The 22,578-nt window shown below is 41.7% G+C and overlaps 1 protein-coding gene across 1 annotated transcript in view; it reads right to left on the bottom strand.

Moving 5' to 3' along the window:
* Nucleotides 1-7,251: 7,251 nt before the first annotated feature.
* NUP160 (nucleoporin 160) overlaps nt 7,252-22,578 on the bottom strand; it is a 43,298-nt gene continuing 27,971 nt past the window's right edge. The window contains exons 20-36 of the mRNA XM_065944259.1: nt 21,687-21,846; nt 21,000-21,069; nt 20,293-20,391; nt 19,437-19,556; nt 18,861-18,956; nt 18,671-18,765; nt 18,477-18,573; nt 18,278-18,383; nt 15,376-15,536; nt 14,089-14,149; nt 13,012-13,122; nt 12,725-12,848; nt 11,738-11,839; nt 10,948-11,089; nt 9,674-9,799; nt 9,140-9,244; nt 7,252-8,499 (exon numbers count right to left, since the gene is read on the bottom strand). Coding sequence (XP_065800331.1) covers nt 8,410-8,499; nt 9,140-9,244; nt 9,674-9,799; nt 10,948-11,089; nt 11,738-11,839; nt 12,725-12,848; nt 13,012-13,122; nt 14,089-14,149; nt 15,376-15,536; nt 18,278-18,383; nt 18,477-18,573; nt 18,671-18,765; nt 18,861-18,956; nt 19,437-19,556; nt 20,293-20,391; nt 21,000-21,069; nt 21,687-21,846 — 1,865 coding nt within the window. The 3' untranslated portion in view covers nt 7,252-8,409. The remainder of the gene's footprint in view (nt 8,500-9,139; nt 9,245-9,673; nt 9,800-10,947; nt 11,090-11,737; nt 11,840-12,724; nt 12,849-13,011; nt 13,123-14,088; nt 14,150-15,375; nt 15,537-18,277; nt 18,384-18,476; nt 18,574-18,670; nt 18,766-18,860; nt 18,957-19,436; nt 19,557-20,292; nt 20,392-20,999; nt 21,070-21,686; nt 21,847-22,578) is intronic.

Here is a 22,578-nt window from a genome sequence, read left to right as displayed (position 1 = left end):
AGAGGGGGAGAGGGGATTCCCTGGTGGTGTAAAGAACCCACCTGCCCATGCAGGTATGAGAGAGGTGGGTTCAAGGCTTTGGTCAGGAAGATGGCAACCCACTCCAGTATTCTTACCTGGAGAATCCCATGGACAGAGGAGCCTGGCGGGCTATAGTCGGTAGGGTTTACAAAGAGTGGGACGTGACTGAAGTGACTTAGTAGGCAGGCACTCATGAAGGTATCAGGATCTGAACTAGGGATGGGCGAACCATGCTAAATCAGGTTTACTTTTTACAGGGTTAAACAAACAAGAATATGTGAAAGGGACCTGTGTAGACCACAAATCCTAAACTACTTTTTATCTGGCTTTTTACAGGAAGGTTTGACTATGTCCCTACAGAGTGCATAAACATAGAGTTACTCCCTTTAAAGAAAAATCAGGCCTGATCCTTGATCTCCAAGGGCCTAACCACCTCAGGAATTACTGAGGATATTTTGGTTGTGGTGATGATATTGTTTCAGTAAAATCAAATTATCAGGATTTACATTTGACAAGTAACATACCCATGATCACAATTGATGGGCGATTCCTTACTCTGTATTTGATGTTATTTCTTTTTTATTAATAATTTTAAAAAATGTGGTCTGCACTGGGTCTTCATTGCTGCATGTGGGCTTTCTCCCGTTGCTGTGAGCAGGGGCTACTCTTCATTGTGGTGTAGGGAGTTCTCACTGCAGTGGCTTCTCTTGTTGCAGAGCACAGGCTCTAGGGCACACAGGCTTCAGTAGCTGTGGCTCCATAGTTGTGGTGTGCAGGCTTAATTGCTCCGTGGCCTGTGGGATCTTCCCGGAACAGGGATTGAACCCATGTCCCCTGCATTGGTAGATTCTTTCCACTGTGCCACCAGGGAAGCCCCTGATTTAATTTCAAAAGCTGACCTTCCTAATCCATATTAAAACTCTAGCTGTTGGAACTTCCACAGGAGGTGTGCTGCAGAGAGGGACTGTGCATAGAGGTGTCCCAGCTTCAGTTCATTTCATTTCAGTTCAGTCGCTCAGTCATGTCCCACTCTTTGCGACCCCATGGACTGCAGCACACCAGGCTTCCCTGTCCATCACCAACTCCAGAAGTTTACTCAAACTCATGTCCATCAAGTCGGTGATGCCATCCAATCATCCCATCCTCTGTTGTCCCCTTCTCCTCCCACCTTCAATCTTTCCCAGCATCAGTGTCTTTTCAAATGAGTCAGTTCTTCCCATCAGGTGGGCAAAGTATTTAAGTTTTAGCTTCAGCTAAATGAATATTCCAATGAATATTCAATGAATATTCAGGATATCCAATGAATATCCAATGAATATCCAGGACTGACTTCCTTTAGGGTGGACTGGTTGGATCTCCTTGCAATCCAAGTGACTCTCAAGAGCCTTCTCCAACACCACAGCTCAAAAGCATCAATTCTTCGGCACTCAGTTTTATAGTCCAACTCTCATATCCATACATGACTACTGGGAAAACCATAGCTTTGACTAGATGAACCTTTGTTGGCAAAATAATGTCTCTGCTTTTTAATATGCTATCTAGGTTGGTTATAGCTTTTCTTCCAAGGAGCAAGCGTCTTTTAATTTCATGGCTGCAGTCACCATCTGCAGTGATTTTGGAGCCCCCAAAAATAAAGTCTCTCACTGTTTCCATTGTTTCCCCATCTATTTGCCATGAAGGGATGTGACTGGATGCCATGATCTTAGTTTTCTGAATGTTGAATTTTAAGCCAACTTTTTCACTCTCTCTTTCTTTTTTTTTTTCCCTCTTTCACTTTCATCAAGAGGCTTTTTAGTTCTTCACTTTCTGCCATAAGAGTGATGTCATCTGCATATCTGAGGTTATTGATATTTCTCCCGGCAGTTTTGATTCCAGCTTGTGCTTGCGCCAGCCCAGCTTCAGAAGCATAGAATAAAGTTTTAGGGTTGTGTGTGTTTATTCATCTAAGTTTTATTATATAAAAAAATTTATAAACAGAAATGTCAATTAAGTAGAGACCAGGACAGGAAGCTCTCACACCCTGTGATGATATCCCAATAGGAAGAAGATTCCTCTTCTTTTCTGGTAAGGACTCAGCTAACAAAAAACCCTGTGTTCTTTATTTACTATAGTTCTCCCAACTTCTTTAGAAAAGCAGCTACGGGGTCTTCCTGGTGGTCCAGTGGTTGAAACTCTGCTCTCCCAATGCAGTGGGCATGGGTTTCATCCCTGGTCAGGGAACTAGATCTTAAAATCCCCTGTGTTGCCACTAAGACCCAGCACAGCCCCACCCCCTCAAAAAAAGCAGCTACTTCCCTGCCCTGAGGGAACTTGCATGTGGCTTGCCAAAGTTGCAAGATCCTGTATTGCCAATTCTCTGATGCTTCAGAATAAACTCATCTTTGCTGGAAAAATAACGGGGCAGAATATTAGTTTTAGGTCAACAATCAATTCCAACTGGGCATGTCTTGAGCAATTCAATTCTGAGGATAACCCCTAGGACCTGGCATCAGACACCACAGGTTTAAGGGCTCAGTCTCCCAGAAAGCAGTGTTAGTCACTCAGTTGTGTCCGACTCTTTGCAACCCCATGGACTGTAGCCCGCCAGGTTCCTCTGTCCATGGGATTCTCCAGGCAAGAATACTGGAGTGGGTTGCCCTGCCCTCCTCTAGGGGATCTTCCCCACCCAGGGATCGAACCCAGGTCTCTTGCATTGCAGGCAGATTCTTTACCATCTGAGCCACCAGGGAAGCCTTGGTGTCCCCAGAGCTGCCCTTACATTAGAGGTCAGCTTCAAGGGAGACCCTCATGCCACCCACACTTCTGATTGGTTACATAATGAGGTTTCCACAACCCTCTCAAATTTTATACTTCTCTAGAACCCTTCATGGAACTCAGGAAAGCACTCCACTTAGGATTTCTGTTTTACTACAAAGGATACCAGGTGAGGTCTGGGAGGGAGCAGAGTTCCCATATTGCCGCTCTGTGAAGTCAGCATGTCTCCTTCCGAGCACATTGTGTTCTCAGCCCAGGACGTTCTGTTCAGTCCTGCTGTCTGGTTTTTACTTGATTACACAGTCATGGTTGATTGGCTTACTGGCTACTGTGACTCAACTTAATCTCCAGTCCCCTTAGTCCAGTCTTTACAGGAGGTTGTGAAAGTGAACGTCACTCAGTCATGTCCGACTCTTTGTGACCGCATGGACTATACAGTCCATGGAATTCTCCAAGCCAGAATACTGGGGTGGGTAGTCATTCCCTTCTTTAGGGGATCTTCCCAACCCAGGTAACCCACATTGGAGGCAGATTCTTTACCAGCTGAGCCACCAGGGAAGCCCTCATTTTATTTATCAGTGAGCAGTTAAGTGAAGAAAACCAAAGAGCCCCTTGATGAAGGTGAAAGAGGAGAGTGAAAAAGTTGGCTTAAAACTCAACATTCAGAAAATTAAGATCATGGCATCTGGTCCCATCACTTCATGGCAAATAGACGGGAAAACAATGGAAACAGTAAGAGACTTTATTTTTCTGGGCTCCAAGATCACTGCAGGTGGTGACTGCAGCCATGAAATTAAAAGATGCTTGCTCCTTGAAAGAAAAGCTATGACCAACCTAGACAGTATGTTAAAAGGCACGGACATTACTTTGCTGACAAAGGTCCGTCTAGTCAAAGCTGTGACTATTTCTAGTAGTCATGTATGGATGTGAGAGTTGGACTATAAAGCGAGCTGAGCATCAAAGAATTGGTGCTTTTGAACTGTGGTGCTGGAGAAGACTCTTGAGAGTCCCTTGGACAGTAAGGAGATCCAACCAGTCCATCCTAAAGGAGCTCAGTCCCGAATATTCATTGGAAGGGCTGATGCTGAAGCTGAAACTCCAATACCTTGGCCACCTGATGGGAAGAACTGACTCATTTGAAAAGACCCTGATGCTGAGAAAGATTGAAGGTGGGAAAAGGGGATGACAGAGGATGAGATGGTTGGATGGCATCACCGACTCAAAGGACATGAGTTTGAGTAAGCTCTGGGGAGTTGGTGATGGATGGGGAAGCTGTAGTCCATGGGGTTGTAAAGAGTCAGACACGATTGAGCAACTGAACTGAACTGAACTGAGCAGTTATGGATGATCAAGGGCTCAGATTCTCCTCTAGCAGCTTCCTTTGCTTAAGCAAAAGGGAAAAAGGGAAAGGAACACTCTCATACAGAGGTGGATGTCACCAGAGTGAACCCCGCCATTCTGGACTTGAGGCCACTGGGAAATACAAGCAAGCCTGAGGGGCTCAGAGACCTGTGTTGGTTGGGACAGGACACAGGCAGTCAACATCTAGGAGCAGAGTCAGGAAACCTGCGTTCAAGTCCTGTCTACACTGTGCATTGGCAGCAGAAGCCAGGGCAAGAGGCTTTACGCTGCTGACCTTTGCTTTGTTTATAAACATGGGATTGTGTCTATCTCAAAGGATGCTGGTAAGATTAAAAGAGATGTTTGCAAATGTCCTAAAACTGTACACAGAGCACTCAGCAGGCCTTCAATAAATGGTACCTATTATATGCTTGCTTTAGAGTATATGAAACACAGCAGTGTTTTCAAGTTCTAAATAAATAGGAAGCTAGTGGGGATAAGAGAAAGCAAAATGAATGCAGAGCTGGCTAGAATCAGAGAAGGAGGGGACATGTAGGAATTTTAGAAACCACCCAAGCTACTCTTTGTGCCTAACTTTGATGGACCCTCGTGTGTGGTGGTAGAAGGAAAACTAAAGAGATCCCTTTAATTTTATCTTGGTCAAAATATTTTCAAGAAAATCTTATTTTTTGTGCAAAATCATTGAAGGAAAAACTAGACTTTGTTGAAGGAAACGAGAAACAGATAGTTTTTAGGCTACCGAACATCATCAAACAAGCATCATCTTTCAAAAGCCCGTGGAACGTGTTTGGCTTTCATTATGGTCCCACCTAGCAAAGGTGACTGCCCTCTACTGCAGGGCAACCTCGGAAATAGCACACACTATTGAGATGCTTTGAGCAACTCTGACGCTGGCTTTAAGTGTCTGTTTTGCTGGAAGGGAGAAGGGAGGGAAGGATGAAGGAGCAGAGTATGGAGTCAGGGGTCACCTGGGCCATTTCCCATGCCTCTTCCCCAAACTCCAAAGCCCGTGATTACCCTGGAGCATCTGCTAAACATCAAAAGTGAGGAAAAGTTTTGAAGACTTTTCTGCTTCCAAAAAATACATTTTCCTCTCCTGAATGATCCCTATAATAACCTTAACTTTCTACTTTTCCTACTCTGTGGAAATTGTCTCCATGGCAAAACTAAATTGTGCAATTCCACTCATATATAAGACTTGTTTTTCTCTCTTGCCTGGTTCCCCTGGAAACCTGAGTTGTATCTGCATGTCTGAATTTCACCCTACCCCCATCAACTAGCATTCAAACATGACTCCTCTCAAAAGTCACCAGCATGCACTGATGTTTCATGTATCTGAACTGGGCATTTTAACTGCATACACCTAGAAAGTAAATAATCTTACTGTCACTTGGATTCAGAGGATGAGGAGGAAACCGGTCTGTGTTTCCACTGAGGCAGCCAAAGAACATTCACATGAAGAGACAAATCGAGGGGGACTGGCCAGGGTGAGGACAGTATTTGTAGAGAAGATGCGACTACCAAACAGAATCCACGGGTCAGTAAAGGACTGGGGACTCACTGTGACAGCTTCAGAAAATAAGTAATGTGTTCCATCACCACCTATGCTGAAAGGCTGGCTGTTGGGCTGAAAGGCTGGCTGTTGGGCAGAAAGGCAGGTTGGGCTGGCCCAAAGTTTTAACCCTATGTTCACCGTCACAGGATGGACCTCCCTAGGGCCCATCCCCATCCTGAAGCTATCTAAGGCCCCATTCAGAGTCACCTTATTAGCATCGCAAAGATTTCTTTCACTCAGGGTTTCACAAGGATTTATAAGCTATTTGCCAGGAATGGGGACAAAGACCAAATATATTTTTTGTTATATCACATTATTTGACCTTATGTGTTCCATGTAAGTTCATTTAAATCACGAAGACTCATTTACTGGAAGAAATACCTTTTAGTCTATAGAAACCCGCATAGGTCATGTGAGCAATAAATTGATCTTTTGATGATGGCGTTCTAAGCAGATACAGGTATATTCTTGTGGCTTAGGGTTAATGATGAGCTACTGATTATATTAAAAGTAATACAGGACTATCTTTGTTTTCAGGTACAAAGAGCTCTAAAGAGTAAAAGAAATTTTAGACCTTGCTATAATATATACTGTATTCTAGGAGAAAAAAAGAAGTATTAATCAGGTTGACGTAAATTAGGTTAATTGTTACCTAGAATGTGTTCACTGATGGACAGTTTTGTAGAACAAATCAGCTTTGTTAGATTACAAAAAGAACGGTTAGTATGAAACTGTGTGTTATATATATTTTCTATTATTAATAGAAATGATGCTTGCTCTTATTGTTACAGGCTGGAAAAGTGTAACCTTATTTGTCACGTTTTGTTAAATTTTTTAAGAACTATGAAGTCTTCTTTCAAGAGTCGCATGTTTAATGGTGCATGCTGTGCTGAGTGGCTTCAGTCGTGTCCGACTCTTTGAGACCCCGTGGACTGTAGCCCACCAGGCTCCTCTGTCCATGGGATTCTCCAGGCAAGGACACTGGAGCGGGTTGCCTTGCCCTCCTGCAGGGCTCTTCCTGACTGAGGGATTGAACCCACGTCTCTTATGTCGCCTGCGCTGAAAGGTGGGTTCTTTACCCCTGGTATTTAATGGTGGTTAAGTACTAAAAAGGAAGGGAGTCCTTTTAGTAACAATTTATAATCAGAAACTTGTCAGAGTTGGAAGAAACAAGGAAAGGTGATGCTATTAAAACATCACATGGTCCAGAAAACAAAACTGCAGACTCAAAATGATGTGGAAAGTGAAGTGAAAGACTGTGCGCCCCTTCTTTCTGCTCTGGTTAGAAATCAAAGCGAGGAAGGTAGAAGAAAATGGACGGAAGAGGTGGTCAGTGTCTTATGAACTGCTACCATGGAAACCACTGCTTTGATCAGCTATGCCAATGAGCAGCTTTCTGGAACAGGGCCAGTCTTGAGCTACTTCTCCTCCTCCAGAAATGGCTACAGCAGGGTTTGATAGTTTTCAGACTGCAGGTTATCATCCATTAGTCACTCATGAAAATATAATAAGTGAGAAAGCTTTCTCTTGGTTGTATATGTATATACAGGTCAAAATATATTTTGTGCTACAACCGGAAGTCACACGTTTATGGAGTTGGGAGGGCAAGGCCACTTGCAGCCCGTAACTGCATCAAACACTTCACATTAATCATGGTAGAGATGAAGGGAAAAAAGAACCATATACCGCAATATCTACAATAACAGTACCACAGGGAAACTCACATTGTTATTTAAAATATATAATATAAATATGATATTGACAGTATAAAAATTAAATGCTTATGAGAAACTCAAGAAAGGCCAAAGGGCATACAAGCAAGTACTATACAGATAGTTTCCTTAAAAGATAAATTTTAATATACAGAATAAAATTTAAGAGTTTATTTTTTCACCTTTCCCCAAATTTGTGGCCATGAATGCCTCTAAATCTGACCAGGAGAGCTTATATTTTGGTCCAATACATTCTTAGACTACCTGTGTGATCAAGTCTGGCTTGATTATCATAAATCATAGCGGTTAATGGAATTTACCTGGAAAATATTATTTTCATAGATGACAAATTTTCAATTTTTTCTTGGCTAAGAGTTTATTCCACTTTAGCCTCAGAACCAGATTCAAGATATCTTCCTTAACAGCTGGTCATCATGTTAGGGTTAATCCAGGAAAATTATTTACTACTTTATTGAAGGTCATAAAAAAAAAATTTCCACAATAAATAATGAAAAGAGTACGCAAAATCATTAGCCTCTGTCTGCAATACAGAAAATACATGTCAGTTCTGGACCAAAATAATTCCATTGATATACAAAAAGCGATCGGGAAGAATGGAAGGATTTGCACTGACTGCTTTTGGTGGTCAGCTACAACAAACCAACAGCCCTCAGCTATTTTGGAAAGTGAAGGTGGGGTTTAATTTGCAGATAAGAATGTCTTCGGTAGTTTAAAAAAATATAACTCTAAAAAAGCTTGTGAATCATATAAAAAAGCAGCTGTCTGAGACCAAGGTTGAAACCCAGAAACTTGGGTGTTAGCACCACCAGCAAGCACAGGTCCTGCGACTCATCTGCCCCTCTCCCCTGCGCAGAACGCAGGCTGGACGGCTGTACACGTCATTTACAGGTATGAAAACCGGCCCGGAGTGCAGGTTTCCCGGAGGGTAACGTCTCAAGCCCGAAGAGGCACCAAGCGGTTACAAAGCCCGGGCGACCGTCCAGGTCACAAGTTCCGACGATACAGCAAATCCCGTGTTGCCTTATCAACTTTTTGCTGGTAGTCCTCCAGTTTGTCAAGTATCTTCTGGGACAGCTGCAGGGGAAAAGGAGGGAACTGTTAGAGGATGTCACCAACCAGATGTCCCCTGATAAAGCTGTTAGCCACCGTGTTTCACTTAATCACCGTTCACTATGAGTCTGCTCTGTGGCTCCATTGCTAAAACTGGACTTTTTATTATATACAATACTCCAAACTTGTTTTCTTCATGAATTTCTAAACATGCAAATCATACCAGTATTTTTAATAAAAGTTTCATTAGCTCTCATCCCAGGACCAGAAAGCTTATATGGGATTTAACTAATCACTTCATAAAGGGGTGGAATTCCCTGGTGGCTCAGACGGTGGAGAGTCTGCCTGCAATCTGGGAGACCCAGGTTCGATCCCTGGGTTGGGAAGATCCTCTGGAGAAGGAAATGGCAACTCACTCCAGTAGTCTTGCCTGGGAAATCTCATGGATGGAGGAGCCTGGAAGGCTACGATCCATGGGGTCGCAGAGTCAGGACATGACTGAGTGACTTCACTTTCACTTTTTCATAAAGGGACTGGGCAGCATGTGACGGGCAATGAATGGCTTCGGCCCCCTCATAATCCCTGAGAACCAAAAGAGCAGGCTTTGCAGCTGCTAGTGCAAAGACGTACACAATCTAAGGGGCCTCAGGAGGGGCTGACTCACCGCGATGTTGTGGCTGTTGGCGCTGTTCTCTCCCAGAGCCTGGAGAAGCTGATCAATGGAAGAGTATGGGAGCCACACCATCGGAGCCGTGGCGGACAGTGGGAACTGAAAGGAAAATATCTACTGTTTGAAGAAAGTCTGAAAAGTGGACCCTTTCTTCTGGGCAGTTACTTCCACAGGCTTCAGTAACATGAAAGAAACGCTTTTTCTTTTCACAAGAAATTGCATGTACATGCATGCACACACACACGTGTGCACATAGGTACCTGAATGGACCCCTCCCCCAACTCTTTTCAACTGGGGAACTAGGCCTTTTCTTAGTTAAATCAAATGCATATTTTAAAATTCATGTCATCTTTTATCTTAAAGCAGGCCTAAGGCCAATTAAGGATAAACGCAACAAAACTCTTCTCTAAACTGTTAATGAATGACACTGTTTCCAGTCTGAAATTTAAATTCAAGTTATCTGGAAAAACCTTTGGAAAGACAAAGTGTGATAATACAGAATTCAAAGAAATGTGGAGACAAGCCTACCTCAATTCCAAAGTACTGATGTCCTTTTCCCAGTACAGCGTCCACATATTCTGAAACCAACTCCACAGCTTCTTCTAAAAGGTCATAGTTTAAGTACAGACGGAGCAACTCAGCTGCATCAACTTTCTGTAAAAAGTCAGTGGTCAAAAACCTTTACCTGTTTCCATCTAACCCAGGCACTGACCAAAGGATGTTGAGTGTCTGATTCCATGGCATTTATACTTTTCTTTATAAATAGACAAACACCATGGTTTGCTTATCTTGGGATGAGGTTTGGATTCCCAAGAGCCTAGCTACCTCTGGGCGCCTTGCGAGGCCCTTTCTGTTAAGTGGCCTTCTTCACCTGTTCTAGAATCTAAGACACATTTTCATTCTTTCCTACTTTGTTTTGACAGCAGTAGAAGTCAACAAAGCTTCCCAGAAATGCTGAGTACCAGAGACAATATAGTCACATTAATTCTAAGAAGAATCACCAGCTTTCAATGCTTGAATTATATTTGTATTAAACTCAGGGTGACAGAGAAATGAATACAGCCTCAGTTAGGACGGTTCGCCTAACTACCCCAATTATGCTTTCTATATTCTGATTTGATCACAATCTTAGCCATTACCAACTTAACTGCCTTCTCTACTTTCTAACTTAAGAAAACAGATTAACTTTCTTGATTTTAAGTTTTGTATTCTTTTTTTCCTATTCTTCCCAATGTATATCAGAAACAGTAGTCCTCAAATTTAGGCATGCATCAAATCCAATTAGAACCTTGTTAAAAATGCGTATCCTGGATGTTAACTCCAGGTGATCTGATTCTGGAAGTCTTGGATGGAGCCCAAGGATCAAATATTTCACAGAAGCCTGCCATCCAAATAATTTAATGCAGGTGGCCCAAGAACCCAATTTTGATAAAACCTGAAAGAAACACTGTTGCAGTATTTGAAAACTATTCCACCCGCTCCTGCGATTTCTTGAGTAATGAATAGTAAGTGCAGTGTTCCACATAAACTCTTTGTTCTGAAACAGATACTCATTGTTCATTGGGCACACCAGCACATATTAACTTAGCCACCAACCCAGAGAACTTTAAATCTCACACCCGGTACTTCACAGGGACTGAAGCAAACTGTTGTCAATGTTTTCAGCTAAGATTAAGAAGCTATAAGTATCTGTCAGTATAGTTCCATAAATTATCACTCTTTTTCTTTTTAATCACCTCATAAAGTTATTCAGGATGATAAAGACTAGGTTCCTACCCTCTACAAGCTAAGGTACCACTTACCTTGTAACTGTTTATTAGCCAGTTGGGCAGAGGAACTCCATGCGATAAGAGCTTGTTAATTACACAGTGGTGATATAAGTTATTCTGGACTTTGTACCTTTCCAGGTAAGTTGATAATAGCCGCCAAGCTTCATCTGTAGCACTTGATAAAAAGAAGGACTTGTGAGTTCCAGATTCTTAATAGATAATTACAGTACCATTCAGAACATGCATTTACAAGGAAAACAATCTTTAGACATAACAAATTGACAATACAGCTAAATGATAACTAACATTAGTAGGGCCAATGTGACTTAGGGGTGGCATTAGAAACTAGATGACTTGGATTTTTGTATTTCCCAACAAACACATATGAACTCAACAATTCACTTTACTTATTTGTTCCAGATTTCAAAAACAAGGTAATTGGCTCAGACCCCTGTTTCCAAACCTGACCAACCATTAGAATCATGTAGAAGTTCTGATTTAGAAGATTAGGGTGACATTTTGTAATTTGTATCTTGATAGTAATTCTGGTGTGAAATTAGGGGCTGAAAAATAATGTCCAAAGACTTCATAACTGTAAAAATGCTATAATTCTAAAAAAGGACTTCATAATTGTAAAATGCTATAATTCTAAAGTGCTAATACAAATTAAAGTGCATAATACAAATTACAGATGCAATTTAGGGAAGGGAAATGTACTGAGGGTTGTTAGAGAAGGATTCCGAAGACACTGCAGTGCGTTCGGGCAGACGTTATTGGGTGCGCTGGGGAAGGACGTGGCGGGTAAGCCCTTGCAGGGCTGTACCTAGACTCCTTAGTGGTGATGACTGACGAGAGCTGGTTGGCTGCCAGCCAGGCCCAGGCTTCGGCTTGTGCCGCCTCTCCTCCAAACTGCAGTTTGATGCATCTGAAATGAGAATGGTTCCACCCACAGCAAATCAACTTGCTGAAATGCACATGTTTTGCTACTAAACCTGGAGATAAGACGACAACTTTAGGTCCAATCTGTTGCTGAACTCCCTGCCGTGATACTGGCTTTCCCTCTCCTCAAGGTCAGATAACTGGACGACCCACCAGGCCATTAGGAAGGGTTAAGAGATCATTTACTCACAAGAGAAAACTGATGATGAAACAGTCTGAAAGTTTATTTCTAACTCACAAACAACTTGACCAATATTTAGGTATGAGGTAACATCAATAAGAACTACTTTTAAACAACGTTTGTGAGATGTCCTAAAGGAGTGAAGAGAACATACGTCTCGTCTAAGTGGACACACAGGTTATCTACGGGCATGTGGGCTTGGCAATGCCAGATTTAACTTCTCAAAATATGCTATAAACCAAGATTAACCCCCCCCCACCCCCCGCCACACACAAATCTAACAGTCAACTTCAAAAAAAAAAAATCCAGACTACACAAAAACTTCTTTGAAGCTGGCTTGTCAGACACTGGCTTGGGACCTCCCTGGCGGTCCAGTGGCTGAGACTCTGCACTCGTGATGCAGGGGCCCCGGTTCGAGCCCTGGTCAGGGAAATAGACCCCACATGCTGCAGCTAAAAAATCCTGTATGCTGCAACGAAGACTGAAGATCCCATATGCTACAATTAAGACCTAGTGCAGCCAAATAAATAAATAAATATTAAAAAAAAAAGATACTGGCTTGGGTGATGACTGCTTCATACTAAGCAGCAGTGAAGTAAATAGAAAATTAAGAATATTTTAGAAATTTAAGACTAGAAAATTAGATTGTGTTAGGAAATAAAGACTACAGAAAAGCAATTTTATACATACTTGAAAGCAAGTCCTTCAAAGACTGGCGTTAAGGGAAGCTTAAACGTCTGACACAGTGATATGGCAGTGTCAAAAAGGCCAGCCTGAACCAAGAGAGTGACCATCTCCTCTGCGGATGAACTTCCTGTGGAAGCGGAGAGAGCTATTCAGTGCGACAAAAGCGACACGCAAATGAAGGAGCCCAAAGACCCGCCCTTGGTGAGTGCCCAGGACAGCGACGGCGCGCTCCACCCGCGTGGCACACGTCTGCGGCCCGGCCCCGCCTGCTGCGGGCGCCCAACGCCCACCTGCGACCGCGACCGCCGCGGGGTCGTGTTGAGCCAGGGTGAGGCGGATGCGGGCCAAGGAACACTCTTTCTCCAGATCTTCCAGTTCCAGGATTTCAATCTGTCTATTCGCTGTAAGCCAAAGGAAAACACTGTCAATTCCCAAAGCACAAAGGAAGTGCCTGTTGGACAAACGCAACCTGCCAGTTTCCACTAAACACCACGTCACTTTCAGTTTAATTTTAAGAAGATGGGGTGAAAACAAGGGGCTCAATGAAACAAACAACCCTGCTTCACTCTAGAGCTGAGTCAAGTCAAAGTACTCTTAATAACAGCTTCAAGGAGGCACTTGCAAGGCATTTTACATATAATTTCAATTAACTCTTACAACTGTGAAATACTGTCATCTTTATCAGTAAGGAACATGCCCAAAGTGAGAGGGAGAATTAAAACCAAGTGTGTCCAACTCTAGAGCCCAGGCTCTTTAAGGAAGGAAATCATGATCCAAGACTGCGCTCCCACTGCAGGGGATGGGGCTTCTACCCCTGGTTGGGTAACTACTCAGAGACTACACGCCTCGAGGCACCGTCACGAAAAATAGGAAAAAAAGAGAAAGGAAATCATGCCTGTATAGAGACACTAAAGGAACCTAATTTAACAAAGTATACTAAGCTGACTTGAACACAACAAGCAACAAACATACACACACTCTTTTTTAAGGATTTTCATTTCACACTCAGGCATACAAAGTTTTCGAAGGTCAACCAGACAGAATATTGATAAGAAACTTTACCATATTTTGGGAGGGGGGATCAGGATGGGGAATACATGTAAATCCATGGCTGATTCATGTCAATGTATGACAAAAACCACTACAATATTATAAAGTAATTAGCCTCCAACTAATAAAAATAAATGAAAAAAAAAAAAGAAACTTTATCATATTTTAACAAAGTAACTACCATACATATATAATATACTATAATATGATTGTTCATACTATAATAAGTACTATATAAAAAACAAGTAAATATAAGTACAACTAGTGTAACAATTAAGTGCCATTCAGCCAAAGTCGGCCTGAGATCCCCGACTCACTTGGGGCAGCTGTGCATTCTCCATCATGATTCCTCTTAGGGGATGCTCCAGGGCGATCATACTGAAAGGACAAAACAAGAGATTTAACTGTGAAAAATCAGAATTTTATTTTAACATCATTAACTATGATCCAGGGCTTTCATGCTTAAATTCTCTCAGCGTAAATTATGTCTATTTCAACTAGCACAGCTCTTCTCACAAAGTTACGGGAACTTCTAGACAAAGAAACTCGGCTCACTTAGCTAAAATTTTACTGAGTCCAAAGACACTGATTTGATGTCCATATAAACTACCTGACTTTCCTTGGTTTACAAAATTACATTCTCCACTCATAGCCCTGGAAAACAGAGCAGTATATGCAGGAACTATACAAATAGCTGGGAGCACCCCATCAGCATGATAAGAGAAACTCCGGGTTCACCGCCTTTAAAACAGTAACAATACATTCAATTAACAAAAACGAATTAACTAAAAACAGCTAGCATTTACTGACCACTTTCTGTAGGTCAGGCACTGTCAGTATTCTATGCAATCTTACACGGGTTATCTCACTTAATACCCAAATAATCCTATAAGGTAGATATTATTATCATCATCATTCCTATTTTATGCAAGAGGCTAACTGGACAATAAAAGATACAGTAATTTGCCTGAAGTTAGGTTGTCTAATTCCAAAACCACTCTGTAATACTTATTCAGAGAACTGATGATTTTGAACTGTGGTGCTGGAGAAGACTCTCGAGAGTCCCTTGGACGGCAGGGAGAGCAAACCAGTCCATCCTAAAGGAAAGCAACCCTGAACATTCATTGGAAGGACTGATGCTGAAGTTGAAGCTCCAATACTTTGGCCACCTGATGCAAAGAGCTGACTCTTTGGAAAAGACCCTGATGCTGGGAGAGAGAGAAGGCAGGAGGAGAAGAGGACAACAGAGGATGAGATGGTTGGATGGCATTACCGACTCAATGGACATGAATTTGAGCAAACTCTGGGAGATAGTAAAGGACAGAGGAGCCTGGCATTCCGCAGTCCATGGGATTGCAAAGAGTCCGACATGACTTAGCAACTGAACAATACTTATTGAACAATACTTATTCCTATAGTAATTCTGAACTGGGAAACCAAAGGGGGTAGTAACATAAAACAAATGAATCGCTGCAAAAATAGACTAAGTTCACAAATATCCCAGTGAAAGTTTTAAATGAAATGAAGCAAAATGAGGTATTTTCAAAGGACCAAACAAAATAAGTTAAATGATCCCCAAACTCCAGGATACAAAGTTTTCATACCACTGCACCAGATGCTGGCTGAACAATCCATGCGTATTCTGGGCGAATAAGTCGTAAGCAATTAATAGCGGCCAGGTAACAGTTGCCTTGCTTCTCAAGTCCCCGGATAGTTCGAACCTCTCTGCCAAGACGCATTCCATACTCAAACATCACTGTGCCAGCTATGAGGCAATAACAGATATGAGGATTTCAAAAATGTGTCTCTTTAGAGACAGAGAAAATTTGTCACACTTACCAAATGTTAAAATTAAAAAAAAAAAAAATCAAGTTTAACTTAAAACAACAAAAAATCACGTGTTGCTAAGAATGTGGAAAAATTGGAACCCTTGTGTTGTGCTGGAAGGAATATAAATTGGTATAGCCACTAAGGAAAACAGTTCTTCAAAAAATCAGAATTACTTTATAGTTCACCAATTCTACTTTTGGGTGTATAAACCACCCCTTCCCCCCCAAAAAATCAACTGAAAGCAGAGTCTTAAAGAATTATCTGTACATCCCTGTTCACTGCAGTGTTATTCATAACAAACAAAAGATGGAAACATCCAAGGTTCCATCAAAATTGTTATCAATACATCCATACAACAGAGTATCATAAATTCTGATGGATGCTACAACATGGATGAACCTTGAAGACATTATGCTAAGTGAAATATGCCAGTCATAAAAAGTCAGATGCTAGAGGATTCTGGTAGCCAAATCTGTTGACAGAGAGTGGAATAGTGGTTGCCAGGAGATGGGGAAGGAGGGAATGAGAAGCTGGTGTTTAAGGAGTATGGCTTCGTTTGGCAAGGTGAAAAGAATTCTGGACATTGGCTACACAGTCATGTGAGGGTGCTTACACTACTAAACGTGTAAAACGGTTCAGATAGTAGTTTATGTTACATGTACTTTACAACCCCCAAGAAAGGCAGGGGAAAAAAAAATGTTCTGCAAACATCTAAAATGTTTGAAGTTTAGATACTACATACCCGGGTAGCACAGAACACCAGCTCGGAGAAATAGTTTCAGTTTGTGGCCACCTGTGCCCACCCAGGATCTGAGTGTCTGTTCAAGGTCATAAACTCTTCTTTTTTTTCAGCTGAGTCGCATGGCATGTTGGATCTTTGCTCCCCGACCAGGGACTGAACATGTGTCCCCTGTGTTAGAAGTTCGGAGTCTTAACCCCTGGATTGCCAGGGAAGACCCCCAAGATCATACTCTCATCGCTGTTCTGAGACAGCATGGGACTCCGGAAACTAATCAGATTTTAAAATTCTCTTTCAGTTTTCACAACAAATCAAACTCTTTTTTCATCCCAATAAATACTTTTGACGTTTTTGTCAGAAAGACAGCCTTGCTCCAGAAAGATCTGAATGTTAATCCAGCTAAACTGGTCTTAATCAGGTCGATGGATGCTGTCATTGTGAAAGCAGTGAGAGATCTTGAATCGTCTATTCTGCCTTCCTTGTATTATTCAAAGAACATGCAAACACATTTTACCATTAGGAATATTAAGAGCACGCCTATGAACTATTTCCATCTATTCTTTCCAATGAAAATCAATAAGAAATCTAAAAAAATTTCCTGAGTGAAAACAGTATAAAAATGTTAGTGGTTCCAAAGTGTAACCACAATGATTATCTTGTAAAATATGATCTTAAAACAGACATGTAATTCCTTAATTTTAGCTGACCTGATAAAAAGATCTCATTGTCGTCAAATAAATCCAAATTCAGAAACATTCTACAGAAATGATTGGCCCATCCTCTTCAAACATATCAGTGTCATCAAAGGCAAAGTAGGACTGAAAGAATGCTCCAGATTAAAGGCGACTGAACTGACAGGACAATTAAATCCAAGACATGATCCCAGGTCAGGGGGTGAGGACAGTAAGAGGGAAATGTACTATTAAAAAAAGTCGCCATGTTTGGCAATATTTAAATATGAATAGCACATCAGATAAGAGCACTCCATCTACATTTAGTTCACAAAATTAATGATTTTCTCACTTTGCGGTTATATAAGAAAACGCCCTTGAAAGGCATCTGAGGGGTTTACGCATTGAGTCACAATGCCCATAGCTTAGTCTCTGAAGGATCAGCAAAAGTGAGAGAAAAGAAAGGTCAAAGGCTTCCTTGGTGGCTCATGGCTAGAGGATCTGCCTGCCAATGAAGGAGACATGGGTTCGATCCCTGGTCTGGGAAGATCCCACAAGCCAGGGAGCAATTCGAAGCCCAACTACTGAGCCCGTGTGCCCAAGAGCCTGTGCTCCACAACAGTGAGACGCAACGAGAAGCCCAAGAACTGTGGTCGGAGCGTGTCCGCTGCTCACCATAACTGTAGAAAATCGGAAGGTTCAGCACAGCCAAAAATCAATCAATCAATCAGTAAATCAACAACAGCAACAACAAAGCAGAAAGAAAGGCCAAAGGCAAAGTTGTACCGGAACTTAAAACCAGCCCTAAGACTCAAGGGGCCTTTAGTGAAAGAAAGCTTCTTTGAAAATCAGATGAAAGATACACACAGAACGCCATCTCAATGGCAATGCTTCAAGAATGTTCTAAAATGGGAGAAATACCTTTTTTTTTTTTCTGCACCGACCAGCTTATGGGGATCTTGGTTCCCTGACCAGGGATTGAACCCGGGCCCTTTGCAGTGAAAGCATGGAGTCCTAATGACCACTGGACTGCCAGGGAATTCTGGCAGTGAAGTGTCTATCTCTAAGGCTAACAGGTAATCTACAAAGAAGTGAAGTAAATCTTGAACTTCAACATAAGTTCCCCAAATGCTGGTACAGAACACTTGTCCAGTGGTAAAAAATAAGGTAAAAATTACATAAGTCAAACAGATAATCTTTTTTTGTAATGCATGAAACAACTGATTAGGTTGCCTCCCACAAAGATGACATGCTTCAAGTGCTCACCCTTCCGGTAATTGTGACGATAAATGTGAAAGGCATACAGAAGCTCATAGTAATTGTGAGTCATAAGGTCCACAGCTCTTGCCCGTGATTCAATTATTCCCACCACCTAGAGGAGGGGAAGCAGTCACATATCAATGTTAACAGCCATCATGACAACCACCAGAATTGCGTCCAGCCATCAGTGGATAAATAAGATGACCTCATTATGCAGATTCACATAGGGAAACTCCACGAGATCCTGAAGTTGGGAGCGTTCACAGAGAACTACCACCAGCTGCCGCAGACAATCCAACTGCCTAGAAGGAAAGAAAGGGATACGAATGTACATTTTCCTTGTGGATTACACAGGGCTGATAAACTGCCTGCTCTAAATAAGATCATGGGTTTGCTTACCTGCTGGAATCAGGAATTTGGGTTAAGGCTTCATAGGCTTGGCTATTGTGACCTAGATCCAAATGGTGTTTGAAAATGCATGTCCTTAATGTGGCCTGAGTGTCAAATACGGGGAAACAAGAACAGAAATTAAGATACCAAACCTGTGATAAAGCTCAAGGGTAACAAAGAGAATACAGTTAGTCCTCACCTGACTTTTCCAGTCATCACCTGCTTCAGTTATTGCTGATGTGGCCAACTGAATAACCAGTTCAGGCAAGCCTACGACATCTAGCAGACGCAGAACCTAGGGAGAAATGTAAGAGCACTTCAGATGGGAATGCAATTTATTTCATTTCATGTTTTGGCTTCCCTGGGGATCCAGTGCTTAAGAGTCCACCTGCCAAAGCAGAAGACAGATTCGATCCCTGGCCCAGGAAGACCCCACATGCAACTAAGCTCGTGAGGCACAACCATTGAGCCTGCGCCCCAGGGCCTGTGCTCTGCAACGAGAGAAGCCACTGCAGTGAGAAGTCCAAGCCCGGCCAGTAGAGCAGCCACTGCTCGATGCAGCTACAGAAAGCCTATGAGCAGCTACGAGGACCCAGGGGCGTCAAAAGTAAACGATGCTGCGTATAGTTCCTCGAGCTATATGGCAGGTCCTTGTTGTTCACCCATTTTATATATAATGTGTATATGTTAATCCCAAACTCTCATTTACCTGCCTCCCTGCTCCTATTACATTTTTACCCAGGGTGGTGTAAGAAGGACCAAACCATGCCAGAACCTTATCATAATACTGCAGCCGGGGGGTGGACACAATCTCTCCATCCTCTGAACGGATCAAGCGATCTAAGAATTCCTCTTTGCCCACCTCGGACGCTGCTTGGCAGAAACATTCCAGAGCCTGGAGGAATAGAAGGAGATAGAGCGACTATAATAGATTGCTCCACTGCCAGATACTATGAGCCAAGAGTTCTTGTACTGAGGAAAGCAAAAAAAAAAAAAAAAAAAAGAAAATTATTTAAGTAAGTAATTATTAAGTAAGTAAATGACTGTATTTACTGTTTGCTTTATCTAAATTCTCTCTGATGCACTGTTTAATATTTTAATTTATCTACTTTTTAACTTAAATGCTGCTAATTAGAAAGTAACTTTAAGAAGATATTTGATGGATACCTATGATACAGCAACTATAATACCATGTTAATTTTTGTAGAATCGGAGTGGGGGATTTAGTATGAAAGTCTTTGGACTTTTCTTTATCTCTGAAAGTTTACATAACAGGATGTCAGGAAAAAAATCAGAAATGTAAACTACCATAATGGGAAAAAAACCAGCATAAACAAACATGCTATAAAAACAATGTAACTGAGAAATAGTTTAGTCACAAAAACGTATCCCTAAAAGCACTGCACAGGGGCAGGAGGGTTTTAAAGTATTCTTCTTCATATTCTCCTGTGTCCTAAATGACCTGTATAGCACATGAAGCTAAGCGGCCCCACAGGCAGCTCATGCCCTTACTGGCACCGTCAGCCGCCTTCACCCCTGTCTGGAGGATTCTATGCCCCCAGCCCCTCCCTGAGATGGAGGCTGAGTGCCCTCCTTGCACTAACGTCCCTCATCTCTCAGCCGCAGATTACCTTCTGCCCCTCTCCCGTCACCAGGTAACACCGGCCCAGCATAAATCGGCAGGAACCAACGTTGACTTGACACCAGGGGTGCAGCAACTGAATATAATCCTTAAAGGCAAAAGAGATGGTTTCCAATTAGAGAATAAATATCCTTTAAGGAGATATTCATTTCCATGTTCTTCAGAGGGAGAGAAGATAGTGGTCATTCAACACAAAAGCATTATTTTCAGAAAGCATCTGAAGGTTAAAACCAAATCCTGTTAATCCATTCTTAAACTATTAATACGTTATTAGACACTTTAAGAAAGCAAACAGGACCCTAATAACACTATCACATGAAAACAAACACACTTTCCATCTTGGCAATTTTCCAACTTTTGGTATTTACTGGCTCAACGGACTAGATTCCAGTGAAGGATTTACACAAAGACAATGATATGTTTTCTTTCTATAAAAAGAATCCAATAGGAAAAAAAAAAGAGAACCCAATAGAGAGAATTAACAAAAAAGTACTTTATAAAACACTGTGTTAGGAATGATACTGCTAAGAATGAAGTAAAGAAAATCTCTCTGGTGTATGTTTCCGTGTAATTCAGTGTAAATTACTGTGGGTCTTAGCAGCCCAATTAAAATGCAGGAAACATTTACAAAAAAAAAGTTCTAGAAATCCCATTCTTTACAAGAATAACTGTCCTTAAATGTTCAACGGTACTCACCTGCAATTGTACATACTGACAATTTCCCATCAAACATTCTAGAAAGAGACAACCAGGATTGCTAGGCCATCTAACCATTGGTTAAGGAGGTTATTTACTGCTTTGGTAAAGCCTAAACATACACACCGGGCATCTAAACTCAACAAAACGGCTTAATTTTTAAAAAGAAGGTAAAGAGGAGGTGGCACAGCTCATGTTCTTCCCACGTAACTATACAACTTTAACATTAGACAAACACAGTGGAAAGGCTATATACTAGGAGCCTAGTCACCTAGATCAGAATGCAACTAACAAAGAACCGAAGCATGGATTTCACTCCTTGGTGGTCACTTCTAATTTTAGCTAGTATATTGCCCAAGCACACTATGCCAATGGATACTCAGTACCCAACACAGGGCTTGGGATACAAAACCATTCAATAAATATCTGATAAATGCATGTTTTAAAAGCGATCTAGGTATTAGCTATGTGTGCACCAATAAAATCTGGCTCAACCCCTGAGAAAAAAAAACAAATTAGAAAAAAAAAAGGGGGGATACCTGAAAATAACTATCATTTCTTATTGGGATGGAGGGGGTAAACATCCAACCTCAATAAAATTTTTCATTACACAGGCAGAATATTCCTGAATCTTAGACTATGTGGATAGGAAAAAACCTTCCAATTAGCTTTTAAATGAAAGGATACAAGAGCTGCAATAAATAATTGGTAACTGCGGTGATCATCTCTGGCCAGTTCAATCCAGTTTGGCTTAGAGGTGCCTTTGGTTGAGAGAACAGATGAGATATAATGTGTTTCCTTGCAACTTCTTGGAAGAATAATTCCACAATTGTCTGAGGGCTAGACACTTAAAAATAAGAAGTTTTAACAGTCACCAACTTGTGACAGTAGTATAAATTTTCAATTAAGACAGCCTACCAATTCATTTTACGCCTGTAACAAAGGACATTTATTATTTAAAAACATAAAATGCATCATTGGTATAATCAATGGCAATATAAATAAAAGCAAACTGTAAACTATGAAGTACTATATAAAAGCAATTAAAAAACCCACTAAATAAACATGACAGTCAAGTTATTTCTCTAGAAGTGTCTCCAATATAGTCCTAAGATTCTAAATTTTATACCAAAACACAAAATAAATTCTCCAGAATGGTTCTCAAGCATGAGAGGACTCCTTTTGAATATTTGTTGATGAAGACAAGATTATAAAAGTCATATGATTAATCACTGGAGTGTCAGTATAGAATGGAAAAGCAGTTGTACATATGTATATGCGTGTGCGTGTGTACATATATACATGGCTTCCCAGGTGGCTCAGTGGTAGAGAATCCACCTGCCAATACCAGAGAGATGGGTTCAGTCCCTGGGTTGGGAAGATCCCGTGGAGAAGGGAATGACAACCTGTAAGACAATAGTCTTGCCTGGGAAATCCCAGGGACAGAGGAGCCTTGGGGGCTGCAGCCCATGCGGTCACCAAGCACACACACACGCACAAATACACAGGCAACACCCTTCATTCATGTCTGACCCGGTACTACTTGTCACAACCGAGAGGTCTCAGGACACAGCTTGCT

The sequence above is a fragment of the Muntiacus reevesi genome, chromosome 9, assembly GCF_963930625.1.
Source record: "Muntiacus reevesi chromosome 9, mMunRee1.1, whole genome shotgun sequence".
NCBI classification, from domain to species: domain Eukaryota; kingdom Metazoa; phylum Chordata; class Mammalia; order Artiodactyla; family Cervidae; genus Muntiacus; species Muntiacus reevesi.
Note: the sequence above shows the minus strand (reverse complement) of the source record. Positions and strands in the feature narration are given on the sequence as shown.